Here is a 15363-nt window from a genome sequence, read left to right as displayed (position 1 = left end):
TCACATACCTTTAAAAAACACTTGGTGGGTGCCAGGAAAGGTGTTGATGGCCACAAGCATCATGTTGCAGACCCCTATTCTAAGCCCCTTGAATCTTAACTGGACTAGAAAGTGGGATATGATGTAATTTAAATGCAGACTCTTCTCAAATGCACATGTTTAAGGATGCGTAGAGCTGCAGAATCCCACTGTGATACAACAACTGTGACTGAGACAATGGTTTGCACAAGATCATCTGGTGATTTCAGTGATGTGCTGGATGCATACAGGCACTGATGACTTGTCTGTGAAGATGTGTTCTTTTGAATGGATAAACTGCTGAAGACTAAGGAGGCTGTCAGAGCTTATTCAACAATTACAGCACCAGAGGGAGACTGCCAAAAAATCTTCTGCAGGCTGACATCTCCATATAAGAACCATACTGTTTTTAAGTGCTATTGTTTGTTTATTGCTAGAACTGATCTTCTCTGGACAATTGAAGTTTCCACATGTTGATTCCTGAAAGCACTTTTCGTAACCTCTAAGAGGGATCACAATATCTGAATTCATCTACAGCACTGAAGACAAAAATGTTCTTTGGTCGGCTTCATCAAATACATAAAACAGACTTAGAAAGGCACATATGCACACATTCACAAACACACACACATACACAGAAGAAATTATATTAGAGGAAACATTTACTATTTCAGATGCAACCCACATCTTATGAAAAGACAGTTAATATTTGTATTATTTCATACAATTTAATTACTAAATTAAACAATCCTGGTTGAATGCAGATAGCAACTTTAGTACAGTAAGTAACTATAGAAATAATACAGGTTTAAAGAACATAATCAGAGAAGCAAACATTCAGTATAGAAAATTAGAAACATTAGTAAAATTCTTTTATTGTGGTAGAACATATGTTTATACCACAATAGCTAATAAAAGTCCAGAATGAAAGAGGAGGGGAAAACCTAGGAATTCTCCCAGCTTAAAGTTTGCAAGTTTCAATTGTGTATATAGAAAAAAAGTATCCACAAGTTTGAAACTGTACTTTAGTATTCTTCATAGTATATTAATAGTATATGCAACGTACACGGTGAAAAGGAATTCCTTTCATGTCTTCCCTATGATCCCGAGCATAGTCCCACAGATAATAATCAAGAAGAACTGCATTGATTTTTTCCCTCATGTTCTTGCCTTTCTTTTTATAAAGGTCTAGTAAGTGATTGCAAATTAGTTCACAGCACCAAATAGAGCAACCCCGAATTTCCACCTCTTGTTTGTCTCCAGACTGGAACACGTGTCCTGTAGGATGCAGAAAACATGAATGAGATTAATATGAATCAGAGATATAGAAATTAGGTGCAACTTATTTTAGACTACGTATACATTGGATTTAATCAGGGTCATGTGTTATCTAGCACATTTTCAGAGGCTTAATTTGCAAATAAATGGCTATACTGCTAAATTGAAATACTTAGAGAAGCTATCACTGGGTTGTGAAAACATTAACAAGAGACTCCAAGCTCAAGAATACCAACATTCTTTTCTTGTAAGATCTGCTTATGTTCAACTTAACTGCAGTGTAGCAAAATAGTCTTCACATAATCTTCACAAAAAATCTTCACATATGCTTAATACAGTCCTTATTAATTAATTAATTTATAATTGTATCTATATACTGCCACTACCAGGAATACTGGCTCATGGCAGTTTACATATAAAGATTAAAACCCCATGCATATAAAACTAAATAAAACAGTCTAATAAAATTCTAACCCAATTTATCAAAAAATATAATTTCAATTTTCAAAAATGGGAGTATAAATACGGTCTAATGATGTTCACTGAGCCTAGATCTCATAAGAGCACTGCATAACCCTAACCAACAACATTTTTTTCAATTTGTAAGTTTGCATGAGCAAGCAGATACAAACTATCCTCATGCTTTCCCTCAGTCAGTCAGTCAGTCAGATTTTCCAAAACACAGTTCAAACAATACAAATCAGATAATATACCATATTTGCTGGCGTATAAGACGACTGGGCATATAAGACGACTCCCCAACATTTCCACTCAAAATATAGAGTTTGTTACATTACATTACAGTACCTGTCATTGTCACCATTGTACGGCCACAGCGTAACCGCCCCTGCATCTCCCTGTGACCGGCACTAGTGTGCAAGTGCGCATGTGTGAGCTCTGTGTAGACAAGGAGCAGGCCGGAGCGCCGCTGCTTCCCGCTGAGCAGAATGGGCCAGTCACGCCGAAAAGGCTGGCACCCCTGTCTCGCTGCTGATACCCGCCACGGCCTCGCTGGATACCACGCGATACTGGACGGTATGTAGAATGAGGTGGGTGGGCATCAGGAGGCCACTATGGGCACCAGGCGGACATCGGGAGGCCACTATGAGCAGCTATGTCTATCCCAACTGAAGTGCACCCGGCGTATAGGCCGACTCCCCCACTTGGAGGCATGTTTTTCATGGGGGAAAAGTAGTCTTATACGACAGGGGAAAAAAGTAGTCTTATACGACAGCAAATACTGTAATCCACAATGTGGAAAGCTCTGCAGGATCTGATGCCCTATGGCAACTCAGTAGATGGCTTCTAGATGGCTTCACTGGCAGTCTTCAAGCAAAGGTTGGATACACACTTTTCTTGGATGCTTTAGGACAGTGGTCCCCAACCTTTTTGAAGCTGGGGACTGGCAGGGCAACTGCCCGCGCATGCGCGGCCCGGCCGAACATGCGCAATGCGCAGGCGCGGCACTGATTCCCTCTCCCCCCCTCCCGCAGTAAGAAGCTTCCCAGGCTGCAAGCTTGCGGCCTGGGAAGTTTTTTACTGCGGGGGAGGGGCGGGGAGAGGGAGCCGCGGCCCGGCGCCATGGCCTTCGTGGCCCGGCACCGGGCCGTAGCCCATGGGTTGGGAACCACTGCTTTAGGATGCTTAGGGCTGATCTTGCGTTGAGCAGGGGGTTTGACTAGATGGCCTGTATGGCCCCTTCCAACTCTATGATTCTATGATTCTACTTAATATCACATTACTATAATACAGTTCTTGTTACACTACTTAATATCACATGAACAATATCACCTCTGAGAATTGCCACTACCCCTGAAGTTTAATGAAATTCAGGCTCGGACTTTAAGAAAAGATGGGCATCTCTATTCAAACTATTACAAGAACCTGAAGTCCATACTTTATGCTATTTTACAGAGATAAACATAACATTTCTTAACACCCCTGTTATCTCTATAAACTATAGGACTGTCCTGTAGGCGACTGAATACTGGCATGGGGGTTGGGGAGGATATGGGAAGTGAAGATGACTGGTTGCTCCGCAAAAAAGACAGGAAATGACACTAAATTACTCCAACCAGTCTACTAGAGCTATCCTTTCCAATTGTTGCTGTTTCCTTCTGTTTTGCTTATTCTCTTGGTTTTCATCAGAGTGATCAGCAGACAAAGAGGCCTGTGTCACTGGTATTTCTAGTAACAGCAATTACAAAATATTTTAATAGACCATATAAGAAGACGAGCATGTGATGAATCAGGGATTGCAAATCTAATGAAGGCAATCTAGAAAATGATGTATGTATCCAAAATGCATCAGGACAGGCAACATCTTGGACTGCTAATAAAAAAATATATCTTATCTGATCTGAAGAGAAACCACCTGGCTGGTAAAACATGATGTTTACATGTTTCTAAAGTCAATTAATAGCAATCACATAATCAGAAGAGACAACAGAAGACTACAATAAGGTTTTTATTTCTCCAATATTAATTCATAGAATAGAATAATAGAATAATAGGGAGTGAAGAGACCTCATGGGTCATCTAGTCCGACTCCCTGAACTATGCAGGACACTCGCAAACCTATCGCTTTTTAAATCTTATTTAAGATTTATTTAAGAATTGTTAAATCTTATTTATCTTCAAAGTACTTTCTTTGACCACACTATTTTGCTGGGGGGGGGGGATGAAAAAGCAAGCAAGGCTATGATAGGACAAGTTGTGAGTACATAGTGTTTGAAAGATCAGCATTTGAACTACAGATTTCCTTGCACTTTAATTACAGCTTTGATTTAGAAATCTTTGTCCCTGTGGCTGGGAAAATTGTTGTTAGTAATAAGACTCGGCTTGTAATATTTGACACATTGTAACAGTAGTGTGATTACATTTTTATTTACACAAAATATTTCATGAAACAGCCATAACCCCAAACCAAAGCCAATGCCACTGATCAGAGTCGTGTGCTCACACTCTACTCCTCCTTCATCACTCAAAATCTGTTAATGAATTCCTTTAGTATAAATATTACGTAGTTTTGCCATTACATCTGAATCAGCAAACTATGGTTTGGATGTTCCTTCCAAATCAAGACTGCAAACTAACTTCAAACAGAGGTTTACAATCCTGATTTGGAGAAGAAGTGCAAGTGATTGTCCATCAATTTAGAGCTGATGTCGTACTTTGGCTGTCACTAAATCAAAGCAACAAATTTAATTACAATATTCAAAGGGAGGTAGGCAAGCACTATGGTTTGGGGTTACATTTGAATAGGCAATACATGATACTGAACAAAGTTTCATACCTTCCTTGAGTTTTTTCATTAGTTCTTCGGAATATTTCATGGCTCCTAGGTGAACAAGAACCTGAGGTATCCTATAATCAGCAAATATCGTCACACTGGAAATGTCACGGAAGTCCCCATCACCTTTTCCCTCCAATACACTCCATGTGTCAGCAACAAGGATTTGTGCCCGTTTGTAAAAAGCCACTTTTTTACCCTGATAGGCAATGGGGGGTGGGGGTCGGGACATGGACAAAACAGAATGCTTTCAGATTTATTTCAACAAGCTTTAGCATTCACCTCTGACAATGGAAACCACTATTGCCAAAAACACCAAGGAAACTGTGTCAGCACATCTTTTTCGCTGCCTAGCATACTAATCAATTTTGATCACAGCATCCATACATTCTTTTATATATTGATTAGGCTAACTTACATCAACAACAGAGGGTTGGTGTTGCTTTTCTTTCAAGCAAAGGCATGTGCACTTAATTTTATAAAATAATATCTACAATAAGAGCCTCTTGTGGCGCAGAGTGGTAAGGCAGCCGTCTGAAAGCTTTGCCCATGAGGCTGGGAGTTCGATCCCAGCAGCCGGCTCAAGGTTGACTCAGCCTTCCATCCTTCCGAGGTCGGTAAAATGAGTACCCAGCTTGCTGGGGGGTAAACGGTCATGACTGGGGAAGGCACTGGCAAACCACCCCGTATTGAGTCTGCCAAGAAAACGCTGGAGGGCGTCATCCCAAGGGTCAGACATGACTCGGTGCTTGCACAGGGGATACCTTTACCTTTAATATCTACAATTCTATTTATATTGTGATTTTTGTCATCTGTTAAAATTACAGAGGACACACCACATCAGATGCATACCAAACTGGACTGATTTTAAAGCAATATGTTTCTGAGGTACTTATTAGAACAAAATGCAGTTGAAATTCAGAGTTACTTTTTCCTCTTTGTTGCCGCTGACACATCTACAACCATCCAAAGGATATTACTTGAGTGCTATATCAAAATCCCAAAAGCAGCATTGCAATGAGTAGCTGCCGCAGAGCATTCATATCCCCACTCTGGCTCTTGAATAAAAAATCAATTTTGTTATTACTACAGTATTTGCTGGCGTATAAGACTACTTTCCCCCCTGAAAAACATGCCTCCAAGTGGGGGGGGGGTCGTCCTATATGCCGGGTGCACTTCAGTTGGGATAGACATAGTTGCCCATAGTGGCCTCCCGATGCTCGCCCGGTGCCCATAGTAGCCTCCCAATGCCCATCCACCTCATTCTATATACCATGTAGTATCGCACGGTATCCAGCGCGGCCGCAGTGGGTCATCAGCGTGGCTGCGGCGAGCATCAGCAGCAAGACAGGGGTGCCAGCCTTTTCGGTGTGACTGACCCATTCTGCTTGGCGGGAAGCAGCAGTGCTGCGGCCTGCCTCTTGTTTACGCAGAGCTTGCACATGCACACTTGTGCACTAGTGCCGGTCACAGGGAAATGCAGGGGCGAGCTGGAGGCGCTGCGGTCGCACTGCGGCTTTACAATGGTGACAAACTATATTTTGAGTGGAAATGTTGAGGGGTCGTCTTATAAGCCCAGTCGTCTAATACACCAGCAAATACGGTAGTTGTTCCAAAATAATGATGTGCATTCTAATGTACACCCACAGGATCCTATAGATATGCAAGCTGAAGCAGCTCACAGAACAGTTTTTTGCTTGCTTTTCCTTTACCCTGCACACCCCAAAGCTCCTCTTTTCAGGGCTGGGGAACCCTTGTACATACAATGATAAAGAGGAGAAAGTGGGCAAAATCTCCCTCCCCCTTGCTCTTGCATAATGAATTTTCCTACCTCATTGCAGTTAAATTTTAAGCAATAAGCATTAGTCTACCAATTATATACTGGCTTGGAAAATTGTCAAAGGGTTACCTGGGCATTTCATGATCATCTGTGCCTGCAGAATGGGGGGGGGGCTTTCCAATGTTGGTCTTTCTGCATGCCAAATTGGCACTAGAGCATGTTAACATCTTAACAAAACTTTTTCTTAACAAACATCAGTATGAGATCTGAGAGTATGTAAGATTATGTATGTTAGGTAGCTAGATTGCGCGTTTGTTAATGTTTAAACAATAAAATGTATGATAGTTTAAATGGTTGATTTATTAAATGAAATTTCCATTCCTACTGCAGCTCCCCTGTAGCATGTTGATCATAAAGCCCAGGCATTTGCAACACATCAAGCATATAGTTCAAAATATGTGACAAATTATTTTGTTCATAATATTTTTAATGCTTTGGATATGCATTCTTATTAAAGGAGATAAGTCCAATTAATTTTCATCACTCACACTCCTTGTTACTGCAAATCTCTGCCTTGCAACATCCCAGTCTGTTGCTAGGGAAACAGTGTTGACAATGTGAATCAACAACAGCATCCATTTTTTATAACGGGTGAAAATTTGAATTGCTTTCAGAAAATGCAACTTGTTAGGAGAAAGCAGTAAATGATTTTAGTTCACAGTCCAATTGCATAAAGGAGCATGACCTGATTTTTATCCTACAGTTTGTAACTTGCTTTTGAAATAACTCAATATCTTTTTGTTACATCAATGCAGGGGTTTTTTTTGCCAAGAAAGTATGTTTTCTATTGATTGGAAATGGTTTAATTAGAAAGGCACATTTTATTAAGGTTTTCAACGCAAAGGCATGGGAATAAAAGTTATTTGGACGACCAAGATAATTTATTAATTTTAACTACAGATTCATGTTATGTGTGTAGATATATGTGTGTGTGCATATGCACACAAATATGTATGCTGTATATTTGTATATATATCGCAAGATGCTTCCAATTTATAGTGACCCTATGAATTTATGATCGCTAAATCATGCTATAATTAACAATCTTGCTCAGGTCTGGCAAACTAAAGGCCGTGTCTTTTTGTTGTGTCAATCTTTATTGATAGTTACGTGTGTTTTTTCCCCAATATTATGTATACAGGAAATAATTTCTTCCACATGAAACTAAGTCGGAAAGCCTAAAGTGAATGTTTTATTAAGAAACAATTTTTCCTTGGATTGAATATACTGGATCTCAATAATTATATAAAAACTAAGAATGCATTTGCTATCAGTACATTTTGTTTTCGCCCACTGTACCCCAACCCAGGGCAAGACCTATGACAGTGAGGACTAGAATAAGGTGTGATAACTCTAATATGGTGGCAGGGGAGGGGATGTCAAAATCTGAATAATTCCCCATATAAAAACGAACATTAAGAGAAAGGGTCTATCCCGCATTGTGCTATTGTTCCACTTAGAATTATTAACACAGGAGAATTTTTTCCTGCTGCCTCAGTGATGTAGTATGTTAGGTTCATATTACAGAAAATATTATTTCAAAAAAAGTGCATACTGTTGTGCAGCTGTTTCTCTGTTTGAATCATCTGCAAAATCTCAGCAGCTTCACCTCCTTAGCTCCTTAAAGGTTTTCTGCCTCTACTTGGAAATGGTTCCAGCTTTGTGGACATCTGTTTTCACCTAAGAAAATCTGATGCTGGTTCCTACGAACTGGAAACATTTAATTGGCCTTGGTGGCTAATGATATAAGCATACCAGTGCAATATGTAAAATATGATCAGAAAGAATGATGTGCAATCAGGGATCAAGAAAAATGTCAGTGAAAACAGCAAATGCAGAAAACTGTCAGTGCTGCAGTGACATGAGTTCATCTTCATTCTTCTTGATAAGGGCTTGTTTTTATTAATCAACCCCTGAAGTCCTGAAATAATGCAATCCAAAATGTTACAATAAAAAGCTAAACTCTGAAACTATAATAAATTATTCAAATTAGTCACAACATTGTTCAAATTCATGGCCCATTTTAGAATTGCTGATCCATTTCCTGAAGCCGTTACACAGACATGGGTGCTGAGAAAATGGAAAACAAATGCAGAGAAGCAGCCCCCGGACATGGTTTATTAGACCATTTTGAAGCAGAAAACCCTACTCTGGGTTCTTGTGGAGATTCTCTGAGTTGCCAACTCCTGACAGATGTACATCTCAAAACTCTCAACCCACCTGCAATTTCTTCAGGCCTCAAGTGTCTCATATCTTTTATCTTCTTCACATGCCCCTGGAACAGCTCAACAAAACAGTGAGGCAGTGGCCTTTTAGGCCCTAACTTTATTTATTACCAGCATTTACTATTGCAAAGTACAAAATACTTACCTGAAATGTAGCCTCATCCCTAAATGATGGGAAATTTTCCACAATCAGCTGTAGTAATTTTTTAGCACTTTTTTCACTTTGCTTAACGCATGTGAGGAAAGAGCCCCCAAATTTCTCCAGAAGAACAGTCCCAGTCTCATTAAGCACACGATGCCTTTCCTCAAGCAAAGGCATGGGGACATCAGTGTCTGAGCGAAATACATGCCTCACCTGCTCCAATGTCGTGGTAGCATAATACGAGGCACTGGTAATTGGTATTCCTTCAGAAAGTATAATTAAAGAAAAAACACCATAAGAATAATAGTAATACTGGATCAGACCAAATGCTCATCAAAACAAGCATTTTGTTCATAAAGTAGCAAGATAACTCCTACCTATGCTCCTTAGCAACGGATAAAAAGAGGCATAATCCAATGATACAGAGGAACATATTAATAACATATTCTGCTGCATCAGAACTATCGTTCATACAGACCAGCATCCGCTTTTACCCAGTAGACTACGAATTTCCCTGGAAAGCAGACAGGGTATGGATGCCAAGGCTTCCTTTTCTGCTATCTCCCAGCATTGGTATTCAGAGGTTTGCTGCCTCTGGATAGGAAGACTATAGCTAGAGTCACTATAGCTAGAGGCTGCTGATCCCCCTGAATCTGTCTGCAAACTGAGGAACAAGGCAAAGATGAGCACTGAAGCCCAAATGCTAAACCTAGTCCTAATTTGTTCTCTGTCTTTAGCTCAGTGGTTCACAATGTTTTTTGGGCTCCCGCCCCCTTGACTCCAAGGCCACATCCCTGGTGCCCTCCCCCCAACATGAACATACACCTCTTTCCTGGTGTTAGGCCTAGTGCAAGTTCAAAACACAATGTATTGCCCACACTTATTTTGGTTTTTGCGCAGTGGCCATATTTTAGTCTGGAAAAAATATATAAGGTTTTTATAAAAGCCACTTTGGGTCCTCAATGGGGAGAAAGACAAATGGAGAAAGATAGAAATACAGAAGCCCATGGCCTGGAGCAAGCAGGAGAAGGCTTTTCCAGCCTCCCAAAGATGGAGACTTTTGAGGATGGGTTGCCAACCCTGGGTTAAGAAATTCCTGGGGTAGAACCTGGGAAGGACAGAGTCTGTGGAGGGGAAGGAGCTCATCAGGAATATGATCCCATCCAGCCCAGCTTCGGGAGCTGTCATTTCCTTCAGGAAATTAAGCAGAGTTTGCCCTGATCAGCACTGGGGAGGGAGGCCACCAAGGAAGTCCAGGGTCACAACTACCCATAGAAAGACAATGGCAAGCCACCTTGGAATATCTCTCACTAGGAAAACTGCAGTAGGATGAATGGCTGCCCCCCTACTGCCTCCAAATTCCTCATAGTCCCCCTGGATCCTTCTACCGCCCCCAGGGAGAGTGTATTGTCCACTTTGGGAACCTCTATATTAATTCAAAGGCAAATGTTCCAGAGATTCCAAATTGTTTAAAAACAAGGCACAGTATTATGAACAGTACTTGCCACAGGGGGCAGCCACTCAGCCCAGCTGCCTTCAGGCATCAGCCTCCACTGGAGGGGCCTGCTGGCAGCAACCCTTTTTGTTATTGCTTGCCAGTACCATGGGCCCAAAGTAGTTGGAAGAGTCTGCACACTATACATTCTGTATAGTGATGGCCTAAACCTATACTTGATGATGACTGATGCTAAGAACACAATCCATATAATAACTTTATAATCATTAGGCATTACACATTAATTATTAGGCATCACATGTTCTAGGTTATTTGAATTTACTCTTCAACCAACACAGCTGTAAACAACTTGAATGATACTAACCTAGCAAACATTGCCTTGAATTTAGGAATTCCTCCCTAAATCTAAATATCCTACTGTTTCTTATTTAATTCTGAAAATTAAGGACTAACCTTCATCAAGAGCTCGGTTGACAGCAGCACAAAGAGACCAGTAACCACTGTACATTTTGCCTTTATACTTCACCAGGCATTTATGGTCTTCACACTCAGACCAAAAGGAAAAATTGAGTGCATCTGCAAGGAAAACCCAGTTTACTGCATCTTCACTCACTACTTGAGGATTCAGTTCATGAGAAGATTTCCATCCAGCCACACTGAAATCCTTTTCTAAGACTTTATCAAACAACATCTCTGCAACTTTCTGCACACCATCTTTTTCCACGTATACATCTTGGCTGTTCTCCATTATAAACTTGGCAGAATCTTTAGGGTTCAGGAATGCTTCCATGTTCATCCTTTCAATCCTGAGTAAATAAAATAAGCCTTCACTAGAGATGTGGAGACTGAAAAAAACCTGGAAATATTCAGACACTCCTCCCCTCCCCAACATTTTTGTAATTTCAATGGACAAATTGGAAATTTTGGGGAACACTGAAAAAAATCCTATGGTTTTTCTTCATGCGTTAAATGTTTTATAATATAAGGTTTGAATCACTCAAAGTACATGGTGCAGATTTTTATAAGATAATCTATAGAACTTTAAAATGATTATACATATGCATACTTTCAAAGTTACTTATTTAATCAAGATAAAATTGACACATGATTTCATGAATATAATAACATGATGATACTGATAAGTTTAGGAGTTATGACATCTAACAATATCCAAATATTCTAGTAACTCTTTTGTAACTATATAAGATGATTTCTGTCCACATAATATGGTATTAGGTATATTTACAATTTAACATAAGCATTTATACTGCTAAATTATATAAATATATTAAAGAGCAATTGTATATTGTTAAAGCACAAAACTAAGTTAAGGTTTGATAGGATAATAAGTATTAAATATATTTCAAATGTCCTCCTAAGAGACATTCAAAATTTTCAAAACAAAAATGTAATATACATAAATAATGTAATGTAATGTAAATAAATGCAATTTCTGTAATTTGACATCTTTCTCTGTATAAATAGAGCAACCTGTATTATGCCATGTCAGACATAAAACTGGCTCAATTACACACACACTCCCCTTTCAGTGATTCACTTTTACAATCAATGTAGCCTTGTCCATCATTTCAAATCTTACACTCCAACTGAATACACTATTTATTCACAAGTAAACGCCAGCAAATGAGACTTACTCAGGATTAAGTGTGAATTACACCCCTAATGTTTTAAATTTGGCAAGTTTTTATCAATACTGTACTGTACTTTTATCAGTTTTCCAGACAGCAGGCTCTACAAGTGGACTTAGACCTTGAACAAGTACCTGCTGATCTCAACTGTTTTTTTTTCAAATCACAAATAAGGCAAAGACATGCAGCCATAGCCATGGCTAATTTGTGGTATCAAAAAGTATCTTTTGAAAACCGAGTGAAAGCTGCTTTGGGCTGTGTATGGCTAGAGAGGGAGGAAACCAGCCATGCTGTGAGACGATCTCAAATGATACATAGGGAAAGTAAAAAAAAAAAAAAACCAGCAACTTTTCCTTACTTGATTTTGGCACCATGCAAAGCCTTTCTCATTTAAAAGGCCATCTTAGACTTGACACATAAGGTTTCTTAATGACAATCACCACTCAGTGATGCACAAGGCCTGGTTTATTTAGCTAATGAGTGGAAACTGAAGTTTACAACAGGAATTGAGACTTTCAAAACTGAGCCCTAGCAGTTCTCCCCAAGTCAAGCAAATAACTCTGGAAGCCTTTAAAAAGACATACCAGAGAGCTTGCAACATGATCAGGTTTGTCAGCTCAGAACATAACAAATAAAAGATGGCACCATGACTATATTAACTATGGGTTGTAATGTCCCAGGTTAGTAAGAGGCTTAAACCCCCCGCAATGTGCACTAATTCCTTGCATGAACAAATTGGTGTCCCAGATAAAGTTGCAATCAGTTGCTCAAAGAGGTGTCACTACTCCCCCTCTCTGACTGATTACACTGATGTTCAAAACTGCAACCTTTAGGAGGCTCTGCCTTTCCGTAATCTCCCTCAAAAGAGAGCAAATGCCAACAGTTTTGCCTTTATCATGTGTAGAGAGCTCATGATGACAAAGCCTGCAATAAAAAGTATGGGACTCATTTCTAGATCCGTTAACAGATGAAGCTCGGGGAATTTAAACAGAATCTCGAGTCACCCTGGCATCTATCTTCTACATGCCATTTCACAGGCACGGCTTTGGAATGGCACGGTATCTTGACGGCAGAGAATCATAGAATCAGAGAGACCATCAGCGGGCAAAAGGCTCCATCGTCTCCTGTTTTTAATGAATTTATCAGAGACGGACAGTATAATTTAGCACAAAGAGCAGCCGGGGCTCAATGAAGGAGCCCCAGCCTTCCGTCTGCAAGACCTAAGCAGAGCAGCCCACGCGAGGGCATTTGGGAGGTCATGAATTCATCAGGTCGCCGTAAACACACGCACGCCCATACAGGAGTAGAAAGGAACAGATTCCGTGGCGCGCCGCTCCGACAAACGCCAGCAACTTCTGAGGCGGCATTTGACATTGACTGAACCGCAGCATTCCGCGATCTGGTGCCGTGCCTGCCACAGAGGCTGCGTCGATCTCCTTCTAATCCGGTTTTTAATCGTCTGCCCAGTCCGTGTGGATTTAGTGACAGCCCCGACAATGGAGTCAAAGCGCCCTCCCCACCGTCAACCCTCGTGACCAGAGGCCTCCTCGTCCCTTCTCTGACGCCTGCAGAAGAGGAGCGTGCGCCGCGGCTCCCGGCATCCCGCGCTTCGCCCCAGGTCCTCGAGCACGGCCAGACGGCTCCGGTGAACGGGCCAAGCCCTCTTACCTCCGCAGCTGCCGAGACTGTGCTTCAATGCGGCCCTTCAACAAGTGCCCGATGAGCGAGCGCACGCGCTGCAGCACACGAACGGAGCCGTCCCTTCCCTTTCCACCTTCGCTTACCAATCAGGACTGGCCGTATTTGCATAAGTGAGTCCGTGACTCGGAAGACGAACGCTAAATGGCGGCAGCCCCGGGGCACCCCGTCGGCCAAAGTGCGCGCGCTTTCCGTTCTTGCCCTTAAAAAGTCAAACGCAGCTTTCTTACAAAAGCAAACTGATAGGGGTTCTTCGGCCTAGATCTTCTAAGACAAGCGCATTGTCGTTCATATGCATTTCATTTAAGCATCTTTGCAATGAGGACGGCCCCTTCCTGCGGTCGCACAACACAATTCCGAGGTCAAGACCGATCGATACTATTCTTTCACTCCGAAACGAGGAAAACCATTGAACGAGCCCTCTCTCTGACGGAGGACGTTTTAGTCACCGAAAAACCGAAGGAAAACCTTCTGGTCCTGAATTACAGGGAAAGATTCCCCCCAAAAATCGATTAGTCACATGGTATATACTTGGTTTTACTGTTAATTCTCTTGTACCTGAACATCCTCTCAAAAAGGGGCATAACACAAGCCATCATTCCTTCCATGCCTCTTCACAAGCCGTTCTGAAGATCACACAAGACCACAGACTAAACTCCAAAAATGCATGTGGTTAAATCCTCAGTAAATTTAATCATGCAGTTAACAATTTAAAAGGCCGCATATGTTGCCTCAAAATTAGCAAGGCACCACCTATTCATGGTGGAACAGCACTAATGGATAGTTCAAAACCACACCTTACTGTACAAGATAACCAAAACCACAGTACCTCAAATCTCTAAAAGTTCTGGGGAACTACTAGTCCCTTCACTCCAAGTACTGGCCTTTAAATTCAAACCCAAGCTCCCATGCTGCTTTGCTCCACAGCACCAGAAAACAAATTAGTTGAGCAACAGGCAAGCACAGTAAATTTCAAACAGGGCTATATTGGCTTCTTTAACAGTTTTAACATAACCACTGTTTTTGTGCCAAAGCTGGAAGGTTATGAAATGCTACAGCACTCAGCATCACTTTGCACTTTAAGATGTATCTGTTGGGTGCCTTTATAGCTCCTAAACAATGTTTAATTAAGAGGTAAACAATGGATGATGGCCCACCTTTGTCCTTTTATTAGAAATGAAGAGATGTCTAAAGATCAGAACATAAGCAAACATTGAAAACTGGACCTGTCACATCCAGCTGGGTATTGATATAATGTTTATTCAAGAAAAATAACTTGTAAACTATCAGAACAAATGCTGAGGTTTTTTTTTACATGAAAACATCCAGAAGTTTTTTTTTTGATGTTGCACAAGCATTTGCTATGCAAATCAACAAACAGGAAATACAACTTTTCATTCAAGTCTTTATACAATGGAAACGTATTTAACAAGTTACAGTTGGATATGGGCAGAATTGCCAAGGCTGAAAATTATGCTTCAGGTATTCTCTATAGTACTTGCTATGCCATGACAAACCAAAGTTTTGCAAGAGTTTATTGAGTCAAACTAACATGTTGCAATACATTAAGGGCATACATCTGTAGTAACAAAGATAAAACTGTTTTCTAATATTGTTTAGCTTCCTCACATCTACCAAACTTTGGAGTCAATGCACTATCAATAATCCTAAATTTAGCCAAAACACTGAAAACTGGGTGTTCTGCTTCCATGGTATAGAAAAAAAGCCAAGCTCAATTAAAGTATCTGTTAAGTATGCATAAAGA

The 15363-nt window shown here is 40.7% G+C and overlaps 1 protein-coding gene across 3 annotated transcripts; it reads right to left on the bottom strand.

Moving 5' to 3' along the window:
* Nucleotides 1–424: 424 nt before the first annotated feature.
* Nucleotides 425–14583, bottom strand: QNG1 (Q-nucleotide N-glycosylase 1). 3 transcript variants are annotated; one of them, XM_077344667.1, is made up of 5 exons: nt 13569–14583; nt 10705–11057; nt 8799–9058; nt 4592–4787; nt 425–1296 (listed from the first exon to the last, which is right to left on the bottom strand). In XM_077344667.1, exons 2-5 carry the CDS (start codon nt 11045–11047, stop codon nt 1064–1066), a joined length of 1032 nt encoding a protein of 343 aa, XP_077200782.1. In that variant the 5' UTR covers nt 11048–11057; nt 13569–14583; the 3' UTR covers nt 425–1063. The 3 variants fall into 3 exon arrangements, with proteins under 3 accessions (XP_077200782.1, XP_077200783.1, XP_077200780.1); XM_077344668.1 differs by lacking the exon at nt 13569–14583 and adding an exon at nt 13200–13546 and having other exon boundaries at nt 9009–9058; XM_077344665.1 differs by lacking the exon at nt 13569–14583 and adding an exon at nt 13200–13540.
* Between the last annotated feature and the right edge of the window lie 780 nt (nt 14584–15363).

This window comes from Paroedura picta, chromosome 7, assembly GCF_049243985.1.
Source record: "Paroedura picta isolate Pp20150507F chromosome 7, Ppicta_v3.0, whole genome shotgun sequence".
In the NCBI taxonomy this organism is placed as follows: domain Eukaryota; kingdom Metazoa; phylum Chordata; class Lepidosauria; order Squamata; family Gekkonidae; genus Paroedura; species Paroedura picta.
The sequence above is the reverse complement of the archived record's forward strand: the minus strand, read 5'-3'. Positions and strand labels throughout refer to the sequence as shown.